Raw genomic sequence first — 15,734 nt, 5'->3', positions numbered from 1 at the left:
AAGTAGCAGCAGTAGTAGTAGTAGTAGTAGTAGTAGTAGTAGTAGTAGTAGTAGTAGTAGTAGTAGTAGCAGTAGTAGTAGTAGTAGTGGTGGTTGTTGTTGTTGTTGTTGTTGTTGTTGTTGTTGTTGTTGTTGTTGTTGTTGTTGTTGTTGTTGTTGTTGTTGTTGTTGTTGTTGTTGTTGTAGTAGAAGTAATAATAGTACTAATAGTAGTAGTAGTAGTAGTAGTAGTAGTAGTAGTAGTAGCAGTAGTAGTGGTAGTGGTGGTGGTAGTAGTAGTAGTAGTAGTAGTAGTAGTAGTAGTGGTAGTAGTAGTAGTAGTAGTAGTAGTAGTAGTAGCAGTAGCAGTAGCAGCAGCAGTAGTAGCACGAGTAATAGTATTTTAACAACTAACACGTCAGAAACCACTTTAGAAATTCTCATCAATATCAATAATACAAACGGCTGTCATTTATTATTTCATTATATGTGACTCGTAATTAAGTGCTTTTATTTGCAGTGTTCGCCTTCACTGTCTGAATCAACCATTAACTGTTACATATCTTTCTAAACCACACCACTTGTTCAGGATCAGATACGGTGTTGATGGGAGGTTTATAATGTAGTAGTTATAGTAGTAGTAGTAGTAGTAGTAGTAGTAGTAGTAGTAGTAGTAGTAGTAGAGGTGGTGGTGGTTGTAGTAGTAGTAGTAGTAGTAGTAGTAGTAGTAGTAGTAGTAGTAGTAGTAGTAGTAGTAGTAGTAGTAGTAGTAGTAGTAGTAGTAGTAGTAGTAGTAGTAGTAGTAGTAGTAGTAGTAGTAGTAGTAGTAGTAGTAGTAGTAGTAGTAGAAGCAGCAGTCGTAGTAAGTCAGTCAGTCAGTCAATCAATCAGTCAATCAGTCAGTATGTTTACATGGAATACATATTTAGGACATGAATTCGTTTGTACCTCTTGTAATGTATTTCTAAATCTTTTGCTCCATAAAATAATAAATCATACGTACAATTAAGAATACTAATGAAATCTGGAAAAAAAAAATCATTCAAGAAAAAAATAGTAGTAGTAGTAGTAGTAGTAGTAGTAGTAGTCATGGTGGTGGTGGTGGCGGTGCTGATGGCGGTGTTTGTGTCGTTTCAGCGCATTTGAACGAGGTTGGGACGAGTGAGCCAGAGCCAGACTTCGGAGACGTGATCAAGAACGTGACAGTTGCTCTGGGACGGGAGGCGGTGCTCTCCTGCATAGTGGACAACCTCGGCGACTACAAGGTAAATAACTCGTACTCTGTTTAATGATTTCTTTCTCTTTTTCTCTCTCTCTGGGGAAGGGCAGTCATCCTTATCACTGTGACTATAAACACTGAGGCGGAATTGGTTATCTTATTAAGGAATTAACATAAAGGACATGCTAGTTTTTTTTTTTTTTTTCGGCTCGGGAGTTGTTATGCATAGAAAACGTGTCTGGCTTAGGGTGAAGATGAGGGTTGACACAGAAAATGGATAGAAAAGTGAAGCGTGTACAGGGGAGACTGGTTTAAACTATTCCTATCTGGGACGCGTCGTATAGAGGGGAAGTTTATAGCAGAAGCAAAGTGAGGAGGGACTTGCACGTAGGCTGACATAAATTTGCATTGCACTTTGTAGCCTAAACAAGCAGTGAACTCAGTATTTAGTTACGGTCGGAAAGTCAACCACATGTATGCACTTTGGTTCAACGCTCCACTTGTTTGTAATGAATCGCTTTGAGGGGGAGTCTTGATTGATATTCGAGAGATCAGTGACCGAGGGACGTGAGGTGGACAAGAACACCTGCCTCTGCCTAGCCCGCAAGTACGAGAAGCGAGGGCGTGGCGGAGACAGCGAGCTCGGTTCTCTCTCCCTCTGTCTCCCCTCTTTGGTAAATTATTTCCTCTAGAATATATCACGCGGGATTCACGGCTGCAAAGAGAAACTACAAACAGAATATTCGTGTGTTCATCAGAGAGCGTCGCGGTGCTTGGTTTGGCGCCGTTGAGGTTGAAAATCAAAGGCGGCAGAAAAGAGGGAATGATATGAGTTTCGGTTTGAGACGGTCTGTGAGGCGGCATCGGGCGGCGGACCGTAACGGCTGTTGGGAATGGATGAAAAATACTTATTCTGCTTCTCTTCGTCCCTTGAACATGCGTGGTGCGGCAAGGTGAGGGAGCTGAACAGGGAGGGTGACAAAGGCAGAGTGACTATGTGATTTTATATAATTTTAGAGAGAGAGAGGAAAATAGAAAGAGAGAAAGGAAATAGGTTATCAGTTTATCAGTTATGTGTGGGATCGTGGACACTTGCAATCCCAGCCAGGCGCCAGTCATCATCCGTCATCCAGGTGTCTGTGATGTCCCATGAATTAATTCTAGAAAGCGAGACAAAAAACAAAATTACAGACGATCCCTTCATTCCAGCCAGTGTTGTAAACTTTCTGAAACAAGATATTCTCAGCTTCTGAAACCGAATTGGTGATGGGAGTGTCGCCTCACGGGACGCGCGGGCCACTGCCACTGATGATGTGTTTTAAGATTTTAGGAGGGAGAAGAGACGGTGAGACTCTCCAAGCAAACTCTTTTTTTCTTTCACATTTTTTTTAACCTTACCTTGACTTTGCTCTGAGGTATAAATAGCGAACACTCGAACTGTATTGAAGAAAAGAGGAAAGGAATGAAATGAATGATCAAATTTACACTCAGTACAAAACATGATTAGAGAAGTTTGCTGTGGAATAATAATAAGATAAGATGAAATCAATTACGTGACAGTCATGTTAAAATAATAATAAAAGGAGAGAGTAAAAATAAACCCTGTTGTCTAGTGAATTGTTGCAGAGCTGATATTGATAATGACGATAAAAACTGTTCCATGGCAAGACTTGTACATTTGTAGGATGACACAACATTACACATAAGCTCATTAAGGGCGCGGGAAATAAACACTTCGTAATGCTGTTTGGACGTCGAACGCTCTCGGATAACATTCATAAGTAGTTAAAATTCTTGGTTTTCTAATTTAATACACACTACACAAAGCGTGGAGGAGGTCAGAACGTCGTGCACTAGGCAAGGCGAGTCTCCTCTTTGCCCTTTCCTGACCTCTCACACGAGTTTTAATGTGCATTACACTTGACTCCTCCCACTTCCTGGCGGCAATAACAACGACAGCGAAGTCTACTCATGTGTGCTGTGACGAAGTGACCTGCCTCATTGGTAACTAAATAGCAAAGTCAGTGGCAAAGCTGACCATTGCTGAAGGAAACCATGCAATGATCCAAAGATGATGATAACGATGACTCAGACTCGAATTAGTTTATTTTCAAACTATCTCGTAGCTTTTACATTCAAGTATCATAACATAGTAGAAAGTAAAATTGCTATTGAATAAAGTGGCGAGCAGTTTAGAGCAGCAACACGTGGCTGGCTTCCCATAGCGGCGTGGGCAGGCAGGGAAGCGAGCGGCGTGCACTGCGGGGACGGGGCGCGACGGCACTGACAAGGTGAAGGCAAGACAAGGGCAGTCCATTGTCAACACGGGCGTGCCGCAGCCGAGGGTGGAATCCCCATAAATATTCGCCGAATGACACTCACACCTCTCAAGAGCGGAGATGTTACTGTGGGGAATGAGATCACCGCCCTTCCTGACTCTTAGCACGTTATGGCCCCGAGCCTGACCTTAGCTGCGCCACCCTCGGGTCAAGCCATACTCTTGGTTTTAAGGCGGCAATTTTCCTGCTTGTGTGGGTTGTGTTGGTGGTGTGTTGGTGTCTAGGGGAGAGAGGGAAGGGCAATTGTAACCTGTGATTATATGCCCTCAGTCTTTTTTTTTTTCTTTACAAGTAGGAAGGAAACCGGCAAAGCGCTACAAAATTATAAAATACAGCCCATTTTTTGAGGTAAGAAAGGAAAACTGGCCAATGGAAAAAAAAAAAAAAAAAAAGGCCCACTCAGTCACTAGTCCCCTTACAGATCAGAGAGGGTTAACCAAAAGACAGAGATAAATGTCTTGAATTCTCCCTCTTAAATGAAGTCAAGTCATAGGGAGTTTGAAGCCAGTTCATAAAGAAGAGAGCCAAAAAAAAAAAAAAAGCTTATCCAGAATTAGAAAAGTCCTTAGAATCTTCCTCTCGAAAGATTTAAGTCATAGGAAGAGGGAAATCAAGAAGCAAGCAGAGAGTTCCAGAGTTTACCAGTGAAAGTCGATGAAAGTTTGAGAATATTGGTTAACTCTTGCATGAGGGAGTTGGACATTACTCTTTTCAATAGTGACATCAGCTTCAATATATCCTGAATGCCTCTAGACTTGGCAAACATTAACAGGATTTCAACTCAGAGGCTGGAAATAATCTGCAGTTACTTATGCCATAATTAAATAATCTGCAGTTACTTATGTCATTACCTGTCTGTTACTTCAGTTCTGATTAACCCCTCCAGTACCATGACGTGTTTTCATATTCACTTTGCTTACTAATTGGTGATTTTATACAGCTTTAGAATATTATGTGGAGGATTAAAATAGTGAGTACTGTGGCTATTAATCTTCTGAACTCCTTAGACCCTTTCTAGTGTCAATAAAATGGTCTAATCGTACACAAATCTCAAGGTGGAAATGTGTCCTAGTATTGAAAGGGTTAGTAGTAGAAAAGGAAGGAAAAATAGTAAATGTGTTGAATATGCATCGAATGATTTAACTGCCAAGAACTATTACGTTTGAAAAGTTTGTGATTATAGAAGAAAAGAATACTGTATCCAGTGTGTTTAAAGGGCATTGGTAACTGAGAATAACACACACACACACACACACACACACACACACACACACACACACACACACACACACACACACACACACACACACACACACACACACACACTTTTTTCTCACTCCTTTCTTTATCCTACTTGTTTCCTCTTCTCTTCCTTTTCACACATCTTTAAACAAAGGTAAATAATGTATAGACAAAAGCCACACACACACACACACACACACACACACACACACACACACACACACACACACACACACACACACACACACACACACACACCACAATTTACCGTAGAATGTAAAGACACTGAGAGTCTATAAACCCATAGAGACTTAGAAACCTGTAGCTTTTCCCAGTGGCTCCTTCTCTACTCTGGTGTTGGTAGATGGAGCACAGTGAAGCAGCTGGGGAGGACTGGAAGGGCGCTGGGAGAGACTGGCGTGGCGGGAGAAGCTGGATCCATCACTCCTGATCAGCGGGAGGAGTAAGAAGCCTCGTGTCGGAGTTCCTATCATATCAGATCCTCGAGGGAAGAGTTGGAAAGTGGAAAACGCTGCTCAGGCAAGGTGTGAGGGTGTGAGGAGGCGGCAGACAAAGAAGAAGGTGAGGCTGGTGGACGTAGAGGTGAAGGAGAAAGAGAAGGAAGAGGAGAAGATGAGAGTGGGAATGTAGAACTGAAGGAGGAAGGAGGAGGAGGAGGAGGAGGAGGAGGAGGAGGAGGAGGAGGAGGTGAGGGTGGTGGACGTAGAGATGAAGGAGGAAGAGGAGGAGGTGAGGGGAGGTGAAAGTAGAGGACGGAGAGGTGAAGAAGAGAGGAGGAGGAGGAGGAGGAGGAGGAGGAGGAGGAGGAGGAGGAGGAGGAGGAGGAGGAGGAGGAGGAGGAGGAGGAGGAGGAGGAAAGTAAAACAAAGGAAGATCAAACAATAACAGACCTCGAGATTATTATTACGCTGTCTAGGCAATGAGGAAGAGGAGGAGGAAGAAGACGAAGAAGAAGAGGAGGAGGAGGAGGAAGAGGAGGAGAAGCAAAAATACAAACGAATAGAAAAAAAAAAAAAAAAAAAGCAAACAGGAGCAAACACCGAGATTTTTATTACGATGTCCGTGTGAGGAGGAGGAGGAGGAGGAGGAGGAGGAGGAGGAGGAGGAGGAGGAGGAGGAGATATACAAACAAATACAAAGACCAGTTTACTTCATTACTTCTAAGTCTCTCAACATTTTTTTTTTATTCTTCTTCAACTTGTTTCTTTCCTTCCTTCATTTATCATTCAACTTTCTTCCTTTTCCAGCTTTATCTCTTTATCTCTTCCTTTCTTCTCTTATTCTCTCACTTATCCTTCTTCCTTCTTCCTTCAGTCTTTATTCTCTCTTTATTCTACTCCATTCCTTCTTCATCCTTCTTCATTCTTCTCATTTTTCCTCTTTATCCACCCTTCTCCCATTCCCTTTCTTTCTTCTAATCCTCTTATTATTTTTCTTTCTCTCATCTGAACCCTTTTTCCCATCTCTCTCTCTCTCTCTCTCTCTCTCTTATCAATTCTCATCAATTTTATTCCTTCTTCCTCCTCCTCCTCCTCCTCCTCCTCCTCCTCCTCCTCCTCCTCCTCCTCTTTCACCTCTCGTTTTCTATACTTTTCCTGTCAATTATTGTTCTTATTATCCCTACCACGCATTATTTATTTTATTTTTTTTTTTTAGTCTATTTGCTGTATTTTCAAACGCTTTGTTGTCTCACCATCACTGCTTTCCAAAGGCTCCAGTTGAAGATACTCGTGTTTTTAAGAGTATTTTTATGGTTCTGGTGATTAACTGACAAGATTTCTGGTTTATTTAAAGGAGAAACTGTCTTGGAAATTTGGCCAGTCGTCTGTGTGGCCTTGGAAAATTGTCATAGTGAGAGATTAAAGCGTTTTTAATTGTGTTTTTATGGTTCTCGTGATGGATTAACAAGATTTGTGGTTTATTAAAAGGAGAAACTGTCTTGGAAATTTGGCCAGTCGTCTCTGTGGCCTTGGAAAATTGTCGTAGTGAGAGGCGTTTTTAATTGTGTTTTATGGTTCTCGTGATGGATTAACAAGATTTTTGGTTTTTAAAAGGGAGAAACTGTCTTGGAAATTTGGCCAGTTGTCTCTGTGGCCTTGCAAAATTGTCGTAGTGAGAGGGGAAGGCTTTTCTGAATACGAGTTTATATATCTCGTTAGTCTTTATTTCTTTCACTTTTTTTCCATCTTCTTTTCACTTCTTCTCTTTCCATGTTCTTATCTTGTTTTGTTTTGCCTCTCCGTACTCCTCTCAATTTCTTTCAATGCTTGTACGTTACTTCCTCTCTCTCTCTTTCTCTTTCTCTCTCCCGTGATATTTTCTTTCCTTTTTTTCTTTTTTACTGCTTCCTTCTTTCTCCTTTACGAATTCCCTTTAACCTTTCCTTCTTTTTGCTTCAGTGTGACCTGCTCCTTTACTTCTTATCCATATTTCCTATCCTGCCTCCCTCTTTCTTCTTTAAAATATCCCTTCTTACTTTTAAACCTGTTCTTCATATACTAATTTCGTTTATTATCACACCTGCTTCCTTTTTCCTTTCCTTTAGCCAATTTCCTTATAATTTTTGTTTGATTTTCCTTATTCTTTAGTTTCGTGTATCATTTCTCCTTTACCTTGCTCTCTGTTCTTGCTCTTTCCTTCCTTTCCTTCTTTCGTTTTTCTTTTCTCTTGATTTATCCAGTATTCTACTTATTTCTCCTTTATTTTTCCTTATTCTTTAGTCTCATTTATCATTTCTCCTTTCATTTGCTCTTTCTATTATTCCTTCCTTCCTTCTTTATTTTACCGAATGTTCATATAGTTTTTGATTCATTTTCTTTATTCCTTAGTCTCATTTATCTGTTTTTCTTTCATTTTTACTCTGTTCTTGCCTTTTTTTTTCTTTTTTCTCCGTCTCGTTCTTTTATTATCATATCTACTTCTTTCCTTCTTTATTTTATTTCTTTATTTATTTTTTTTCAGTCTCATTTATCATGTTTCCTTTATTATGCTCACTGTCCTTCCTTTCTTCCTTCTTTTTCCCTTCCTTCTTTTCCTTCCTTCCTTCCTTTCTTCCTTCCTTCCCTCCTTCTTTCCTTCCTTCCCTTCTTCCTTCCTTCCCTCCATCTTTCCCTCCTTCCCTCCTTCCCTACATCTTTCCATCCTTCCTTCCTTCCTTCTTCCTTCCTTCCCTCCTTTCCTTCTCAAACCTTGCTTCATCAGAGAAAGGTAGTTAGCTCACGTCTCCCCGCCTCTCCTGTCGCACTCTGAATCTCCAATACAGACTCTTTAGATTGACATTTGAATTCAAGAGTTTTCCTGCACAAAAATGCTTAGTTCACGTTTCAATACAAGGAAGACCAGCTTGGGCCTCATTCTCCCGGCGACACTGGAGCACGGACAGACACGGGAGGAAGAACGGAAGGAGGAAAAAAAAAGGGAGAAAAAAAAAAGAAGAATACAAAAGGATGGAGAGACGGATGGAGGGAAGAAAGCAGAGAGAGAGAGAGAGAGAGAGAGAGAGAGAGAGAGAGAGAGAGAGAGAGAGAGAGAGAGAGAGAGAGAGAGAGAGGAGGGGAGGAAATCGTTTTGCATTGATTTTGTGTATTGCGATTTCACTTTTTTGTTGAGAGAGAGAGAGAGAGAGAGAGAGAGAGAGAGAGAGAGAGAGATTCATCAGTAAAACTCCATCCGTGACAACCTTCCTACAATTTCCTTCCTCTCCACAAAACATGACTAAATATTTCACATTAATTTGAAATGGAATGCTGGAAACTTTATATTTCTAATCGCATTTTCTTTCCTTTTTTTATTTATTATTATTATTCTAGAGAGAGAGAGAGAGAGAGAGAGAGAGAGAGAGAGAGAGAAAATCCAGTAAGCATCAAACACCAACTAACAACACTGACTTACCTTGACGTTTTTTTCCATTTTTGTCGAAGGGGGGCAGGGGGGCGTGGCGACAGCAGCTTCCCGATACTCAGTTAATTGGATGAGATTTAATGAAACTCCCCCTCCCACCCCTCTCTCTCTCTCTCTCTCTCTCTCTCTCTCTCTCTCTCTCTCCTTCTCTCCCTTCCCAACTCTCCCCTCCTCTCCCTTCCCTCTCTCGTCCTAACCCCAACAAACTTTTTTATCATGTTTTTTTTATTTCTGTTGATTTGATGTTTATCCTTGGCGACACACACACACACACACACACACACACACACACACACACACACACACACACACACACACACACACACACACACACACACACTTTTTGTTATTTATTTTTTCGTTTTGTTTATATTTTAATTCTTTTTCTGTTTTTTCTAATGTTTTGTTTTATCGTTTTTTTTTATTTCTTTCCTACTGTTTGCTTTTTTTTTTTGTCTTGTTCATGTTTATCTTTTCATTCTTTCTTTTCTTTCTCATTTTTCTATTGTTCGTTTTGTCATTTCTATCTTTTTTTCTCACTTTTCATTTCATTTTGTCTTTTTCAGGTTTTATATTCTGTATCTTTACTTTTTCTCTTTTTTTTCTCAATTTTCACTTTCTTTTCTCAATTTTCCTTTTTCTCATTTTCCTTTTTCCTTTTTTCTCATTTTTCCTTATTCTCTCTTTTTATTCTCATTTATTTCCTTTTTCTTTCTTTTTCTCATTTTTTAACTGTTTTTCTTTTTCTCATTCTTTTTCTTTTCATTTTTTCATTTTTTTTTTTTCTCATTTTTCCATTTCTCTTTTTCTCATTCTTTTCCTTGTTTTTCATTTTTTCTTTTTCTTATTTTTCTAATTTTCCTTTTCTCTTTTTTCTCTTTTTCCTCTTTTTCTCATTTTCTCTTTTTTTTCCTTTCTTTTTCTCATTTTTCCTTTTTATCATTTTTTCCTTTTCTCTTTCTAATTTCTTGCCTTTTTCCTTATTTTCCTTTTTGCCTCATTTTTTCCTTTTTCCTTTTTCTCTCATTTTTCGTTTTTCTCATTTTTTTCCTTTTCCTTTTTCCTTTTTTCTCATTTTTTCCTTTCTTCTTATTCATTCTTATTTCTTCTTCTTTTCTCGCTTTTTTAATTGGTTTATCTGTATCTTTTTTCATTCCTAACTCTTTTTTCCTTTCTTTTTTTTCTTCAATTTTTTTCTTTTTCTTTCAATTTTCTCCCGTTTATTATTTGATTCCATTTGTCTTGTTTGCGTTTCATATTTCCTATCTTTTCATTTTCTCTTGTTTTATCTTTTTCTTTTTTTATTGATTTTGTCTTATTTCTCTTTTTCTTTTATTTCTTTTCTCTTATTTTTCTTTTCTCTTTTATTTTCTTTTTCTCTTTCTCTCTCCTTATTTATTTTTGTCTTATTTTCTCTTTCTCTTTTATTCATTTTCTTATTTCTCTTTTTCTTTTATTTTTGTCTTATTTCTCTCTTTCTTTTATTTATTTTTATTATTTTTTTTTCTTCCTTTTCTCATTTTTTTACTTTTTTTATTATTTTCTTTTCTCATTTTTTTTTCTTTTTTTCTTTTTTATTATTTTTACTCTTTTTTTACTTTTTTTTTTTTTGTTTTACTTTTTTTTTTTTTTTTCTCTTTTTTATTTAATTTTTTGTCTTGTTCACGTTTCATACTTTTCATTTTTTTTTTAATTTCTGACTTTTGATATTTTTTTTTTACTTTTTATTATTTTTTCTCTTTTTTTTTTTTTTTTTTTTATTTTTTAACAATTTTTTTACTTTTTCTTATTCATTCTTTTCTTTTTCCTTCTTTTTCTTTTTTTTTTTTTTTTCTTATTAATTTATCTTTTTATTTTTCTTGATTTATTTATTTTCTTCATTTTCTTTTATTTATTCATTTTTTTATCATTTTTATTCTATTTATTTTCTCTTTTTCATCTTTCCTTTTTTATTTTCTTATTTTTTCTTCTTTATATTTTATTTATTTTTATCAATTTTTCTCTTTATTTCCTTTATTTTATCTTTTCTTCCTTTTTATTTTATTTATTTTATTCTTTTCTCTTTCTTTTATTTCTTTTTTCTTTTTCGTCTTTTTTTTTTATTTTTGATTTTATTTTCTTTTTCTTTATTTTTATTTATTTTCTTTTTCTTTTATTTCTTTTATTCTTTTCTTTTATTTCTTTTATTCTTTTCCTTCCCTTTATTTTCTTTTATTTTTTTCTTCGCTTTATTTTATTTATTTAATCTTTTTTTTTCTTCCTCACTTTATTTTTTCATCTTTTTATTTTTCTCCTCTTTCTGTCGTCTATTTTTCAAACTCAAGTAATTTTCCTTAATTTCCTTCGTTTAATTAATTTTTCACATTAAATTTTCTGTCTTCTTTTCCTCTTACTCCTTTCTTTTTTTTTTTTTTTTATCAAATTTTCTTTATTTTCCTCATTTTCATTTTATATTTTTTTCACCCATTTTCTCTAAACACAATAATCTTTTTTTTCTCTTTTCTTTTATTCGCTTTCCTTATTTTTACTCCCCTCTTTACTATTTCTTCTTTTTTTTCAGATCCTTCCCCATTTTCATCCATTTTCTCTAAACACAATAATCTTCTTTTTTCTCTATTCTTTTATTCGCTCCTTTATTTTCATTCTCTGCTATTTCCTCCTATTTTCTGATTTTTCTACACGTTTTTTTACTTTCATGTCAACTTTTTCCTGTTTTTTTTACTTCAATTAGTATTTTTTTTCTTTTCCTTGTCACTCAGGCACTCTCTCTCTCTCTCTCTCTCTCTCTCTCTCTCTCTCTCTCTCTCTCTCTCTCTCTCTCTCTCTCTCTCTCTCTCTCTCTCTCTCTCTCTCTCTCTCTCTCTCTCTCTCTCTCTCTCTCTCTCTCTCTCTCTCTCTCTCTCTCTCTCTCTCTCTCTCTCTTTCAGTCGATCTATCTAACGTTCAGTCTCTTCCTCTTTTCACCTTCCTTCATATCCTTTAGTGAATATATTTTCTTTATTTTTTTTTGTAGCTACACCCAAGATCATATTGGTACCTTACATTTCTTCTCCCGTAAGTATTCTTTTCTCTAGCTACACCCTAAAAACACAATGGTACCTTATATTTTTTTTTCCCTGAGATAGTTTTTTTTTTGTAGCTACACCCAATTTGCACTCAAGAACACACTGGTATCTTTTGTTTTTTTGTAGCTACACTCAAGAACACAATTGTACCTTATGTTTTCCCTGAGATAGTTTGATTTTGGTAGCTACACCCAATTTACATCCAAGAAAACACACTGGTACCTTATATTTTTTGTAGCTACACCCTAGAAAACACTATTACACTTATATTTTTCGTAGTTACACCTTAGAACACACTGGAACCTTATGTTTTTAGTAGTTACACCTAGAAAACACTGGTACACTTATATTTTTTCGTAGCTACACCTTAGAACACACTGGAACCTTATATTTTTGTAGCTACACCCTAGAAAACGCTAGTACACTTATATTTTTCGTAGTTACACCCAAGAACACACTGGAACCTTATATATTTTAGCTAGCTACGCTAGTACCTTAGAAAACAACTTATATTTTTGTAGTACACTTATATTTTTCGTAGTTACACCCAAGATTACAATGGTAGCTTATATACTTTTTTGCAGCTACACCTGATACACCCAAGAGCACACTGCCACCTTATATATTTTTGTATCTACACCAAAGAATACACTAATACCTTTTTTTACCTCCTTGACACCCACAATGAACCTTCTGACTTGCTACATCCACGTTCTCTTAAAGCTACACACTTCGCAACCTACACCCACTTCATCTACATTTCAGTCACCCTTTAATATCTGCCCTGTTCATCTTCACCTGCTTCTGTAGACTGGAAACCTCCCATATGTGTTCTCTCTCTCTCTCTCTCTCTCTCTCTCTCTCTCTCTCTCTCTCTCTCTCTTCTCTTTTGTTTCGTGTCTCCTTATCCAGTTTGGTGTGTTCTGGGTTGACTTATTCCAGTTTCGTCTCTATTCTCGTCTCGTCTCGTTTCATTCTTTCTCTTCTTTATTTTTCTCAATTTTTTCCTTTCTCTTCATTTAATTTATCTCTTTTCTCTTCTCTTTTCTTTTCCTTTTCTTTTCTTTTCTTCTCTTCTCTTCTCTTCTCTTCTCTCCTCTACTCTCCTCTCCTCTCTCCTCCTCCTCCTCCTCCTCCTCCTCCTCCTACCACCACCACCACCACCACCACCACCACCACAATATAATTACCCCACAAAATCTAAACAGACTTACTTACCTTATCTACCCATTTCTTATCTGGCTTCCCAATCCCCCTCTCGTCCTTATCCTTACAGTATACACCCACCTACCCTTTCCCTTGCTCCCTTTCCCCCTTTACCACCTCCCCTAACCCGCCAGTAGAGAGTCCCAACGGAGCCTGGCGTATTTGGTGGCTAAACACTGACCCAAGATAAACACAGGCTCGGTCCTCACCTCCCACAAGATCAACAACAGCCTATGATCCGACGGGTTCCGCTTGGTCTGACGAAATTCCTGTTGATCCAGAGAAGTTATGGCGCTCAACTCACCCCCTCCCTCTCTCTCTCTCTCTCCTCCCGTCCCTCCGTCTCTCCGTCTCGTCTCTCCGCTAAGCTAAGCCGAGTCCAGTCTGTTCACTCCAGTCTGGTTTAGTTATTCTGGTTTGATTTTCTTATTGTTTTCAGTGTTTTTTTTTTTACAGTTTTGTTTCAGTTTTTTTTTTTTTATGGTAATTTTATTCTTTTCTCGGTGTTATATTTGGGTTTGGTTTGGTTTGCAGTTCAATTCAGTGGTTTTGGGTAGATTTCCTCCCCGCTGTTCAGTTCATTCAAGTTGTTTCTTCAGTAAGTTTGTGTTTATCCAGTGAAGCAAAATGTGTTTAAACTGAAACGCTCGAGTCATTTTTAGTTTTCAGTCCATTACAGACATATATTATAGTTTTTTCCTCTTTCTGTCTGTCTGTTTGTCTGTCTGTCTGTCTGTGTGTGTGTCTGTCTATCTGTCTGTCGTCTGTCTGTCTCTCTATCTGTCCGTCTGTCTGTGTGTCTCTCTCTCTCTCTCTCTCTCTCTCTCTCTCTCTCTCTCTCTCTCTCTCTCTCTCTCTCTCTCTCTCTCTCTCTCCGAACGTGAACACTGACAAGAAATAGAAAGCAAAACAAAATTCTTCTGTTATCTGTATTTGTTTCACCACGTAGCAGCAAATCCTACCTCTGCCTCTCACGCTGCCTCACCGTCATACTTCCATCGACACCTGCATGTATTCTTTAGACTATAGAAGCACCAGAATCCAAACCCCTTCAGTCTGTGTTTGTCGTCCTGTCCTCCTTATCCTACTCCCACCTCCCGTTTTCTGCGCTGTCTTACCATCTGTACACGCCAAATATCTCCTATGTGTAGTTTTCAGAGCGTAGATGCATCAAAATTTAAATTTCTTCGGTGTGTATTAGTATCCTCATGAAATGTAGCTTTTTATCCCCACCTCCTCATTTTCTAAGCTCCCTCACCTACGCCAAAGTATCTCTTACGTGTATTCTTGAGGGTATAAGTGCATAGAAAATTAAACCATGAGATTTTAAACCAGTCCAGTCCGTATTTGTCTTATTCCTATTCTCTCTATCCATTTCTCACCTGTTTTCCACGCTCCCTCGCTGTCAAAATACGTCAAAGTATCTCTAATGTATACTTTTTAATGATATGGTGCATCAAAATATCAAACCATGATATATTTAACCATTCCAGTCTGTTTTTTCTTATTCCTATCCTCTCTATCCTATTCTCACCTGTTTTCTACGCTCCCTCACTTTCAAAATACGTCAAAGTATCTCTAGTATGTATTTTTTAATGATAATGGTGCATCAAAATATCAAACCACGAGATATTAAACCACTCCATTCTGTATTTGTCTTATTCCTATCCTCTAAGTCCTATTCTCACCTGTTTTCCACGCTCCTCACCGTCAGTATACGGCCAAGGTCACCTGCATGTATTCTTAAGGGCTGGGGTACATACGTCTACCTCACAACTCACTCTGTTCTGTCCAGTTCCCGGTTCTCGCGTCACTTGGCGGGCCGGGAAGCTGCTGAATGTTTAACCGTTCAACTTCCAGTCCAGTGAGCGGAGAGCAATGTTATGAATGTTTAGTTTCCGTGTGGAGTTGAAGGGAACTATGTGTTTGAGACTCACCTGACGAGACCGCCTTGATGCCTGGAGTCTGACGCTGCTACCCGGGTGAAGGATGAAGGGAAACTAGCAGGGGTGGGGAGGAAAAGGATGGGAAGATAGGAAGAGGTAGGAATGGAACCTTAGAAGAAAGATGAGGTGGAAGTGTAGAATGTAGAAAAGGAAGAAGAGAAAAAAAGGAGGATGAAGAGAAAGAGGAGGAAAAGAGGAGAAGAAAGAAGAAAAAAAAAGAGGTAAAAGGTAAATAACACGAAGATAGAACGATAAAATTGATAAAGAGAGAGGAAGAAGAAGAGAAGTACGCGATGAGAAAGGGAAGGATAAACACGAGAAAAAAATAGAAGATTAAGACAGAACAGAAAATGAAGGAAGGTAAAAGATACAAGAGAGTGAAGGAAGAACAGAAGGTGAGGAGGAGGAGAAGAAAGAGGAGGAGGACAAAGTAGGGAGAGAAACAGAGAAACAGGATTAGAAGTAGGAATAAGGAAACAAGAAGAATATGGAAGGAGAATGACTGAAATAGAAGGGAAATGCACGAGGGAGAGAAGAAATAGGGAGAGATAGGTAGGACGAAACAAGGAAGGAGGAAAATGAAGAAAAAGAAGAAGTAGACGAAAAGAACGATAGAAAAAGAGAAAAGGAAGAAAAGGGAGAAGATGGAAAGATTGAATAAAGAAATGGAGTTAATTTTGAGAAAGTTAGAATGGATAGGGAGAGAGAGAGAGAGAGAGAGAGAGAGAGAGAGAGAGAGAGAGAGAGAGAGAGAGAGAGAGAAAGAGAGAGGAGGAGGAGAGAACGCAACGAAGGAAGGAATAGTAGAATCACTCAT

The 15,734-nt window shown here is 38.0% G+C and overlaps 1 protein-coding gene across 2 annotated transcripts in view; it reads left to right on the top strand.

Moving 5' to 3' along the window:
* LOC123510609 (lachesin-like) overlaps positions 1–15,734 on the top strand; it is a 170,638-nt gene that overhangs the window by 122,467 nt on the left and 32,437 nt on the right. For both annotated transcript variants that reach the window (XM_045265890.1, XM_045265891.1), the window contains exon 2: positions 1,117–1,244. In XM_045265890.1, the coding sequence (XP_045121825.1) occupies positions 1,117–1,244 (128 nt within the window). The remainder of the gene's footprint in view (positions 1–1,116; positions 1,245–15,734) is intronic.

The sequence above is a fragment of the Portunus trituberculatus genome, chromosome 29 (assembly GCF_017591435.1).
Source record: "Portunus trituberculatus isolate SZX2019 chromosome 29, ASM1759143v1, whole genome shotgun sequence".
NCBI lineage: Eukaryota > Metazoa > Arthropoda > Malacostraca > Decapoda > Portunidae > Portunus > Portunus trituberculatus.
The sequence above is the reverse complement of the archived record's forward strand: the minus strand, read 5'-3'. Positions and strand labels throughout refer to the sequence as shown.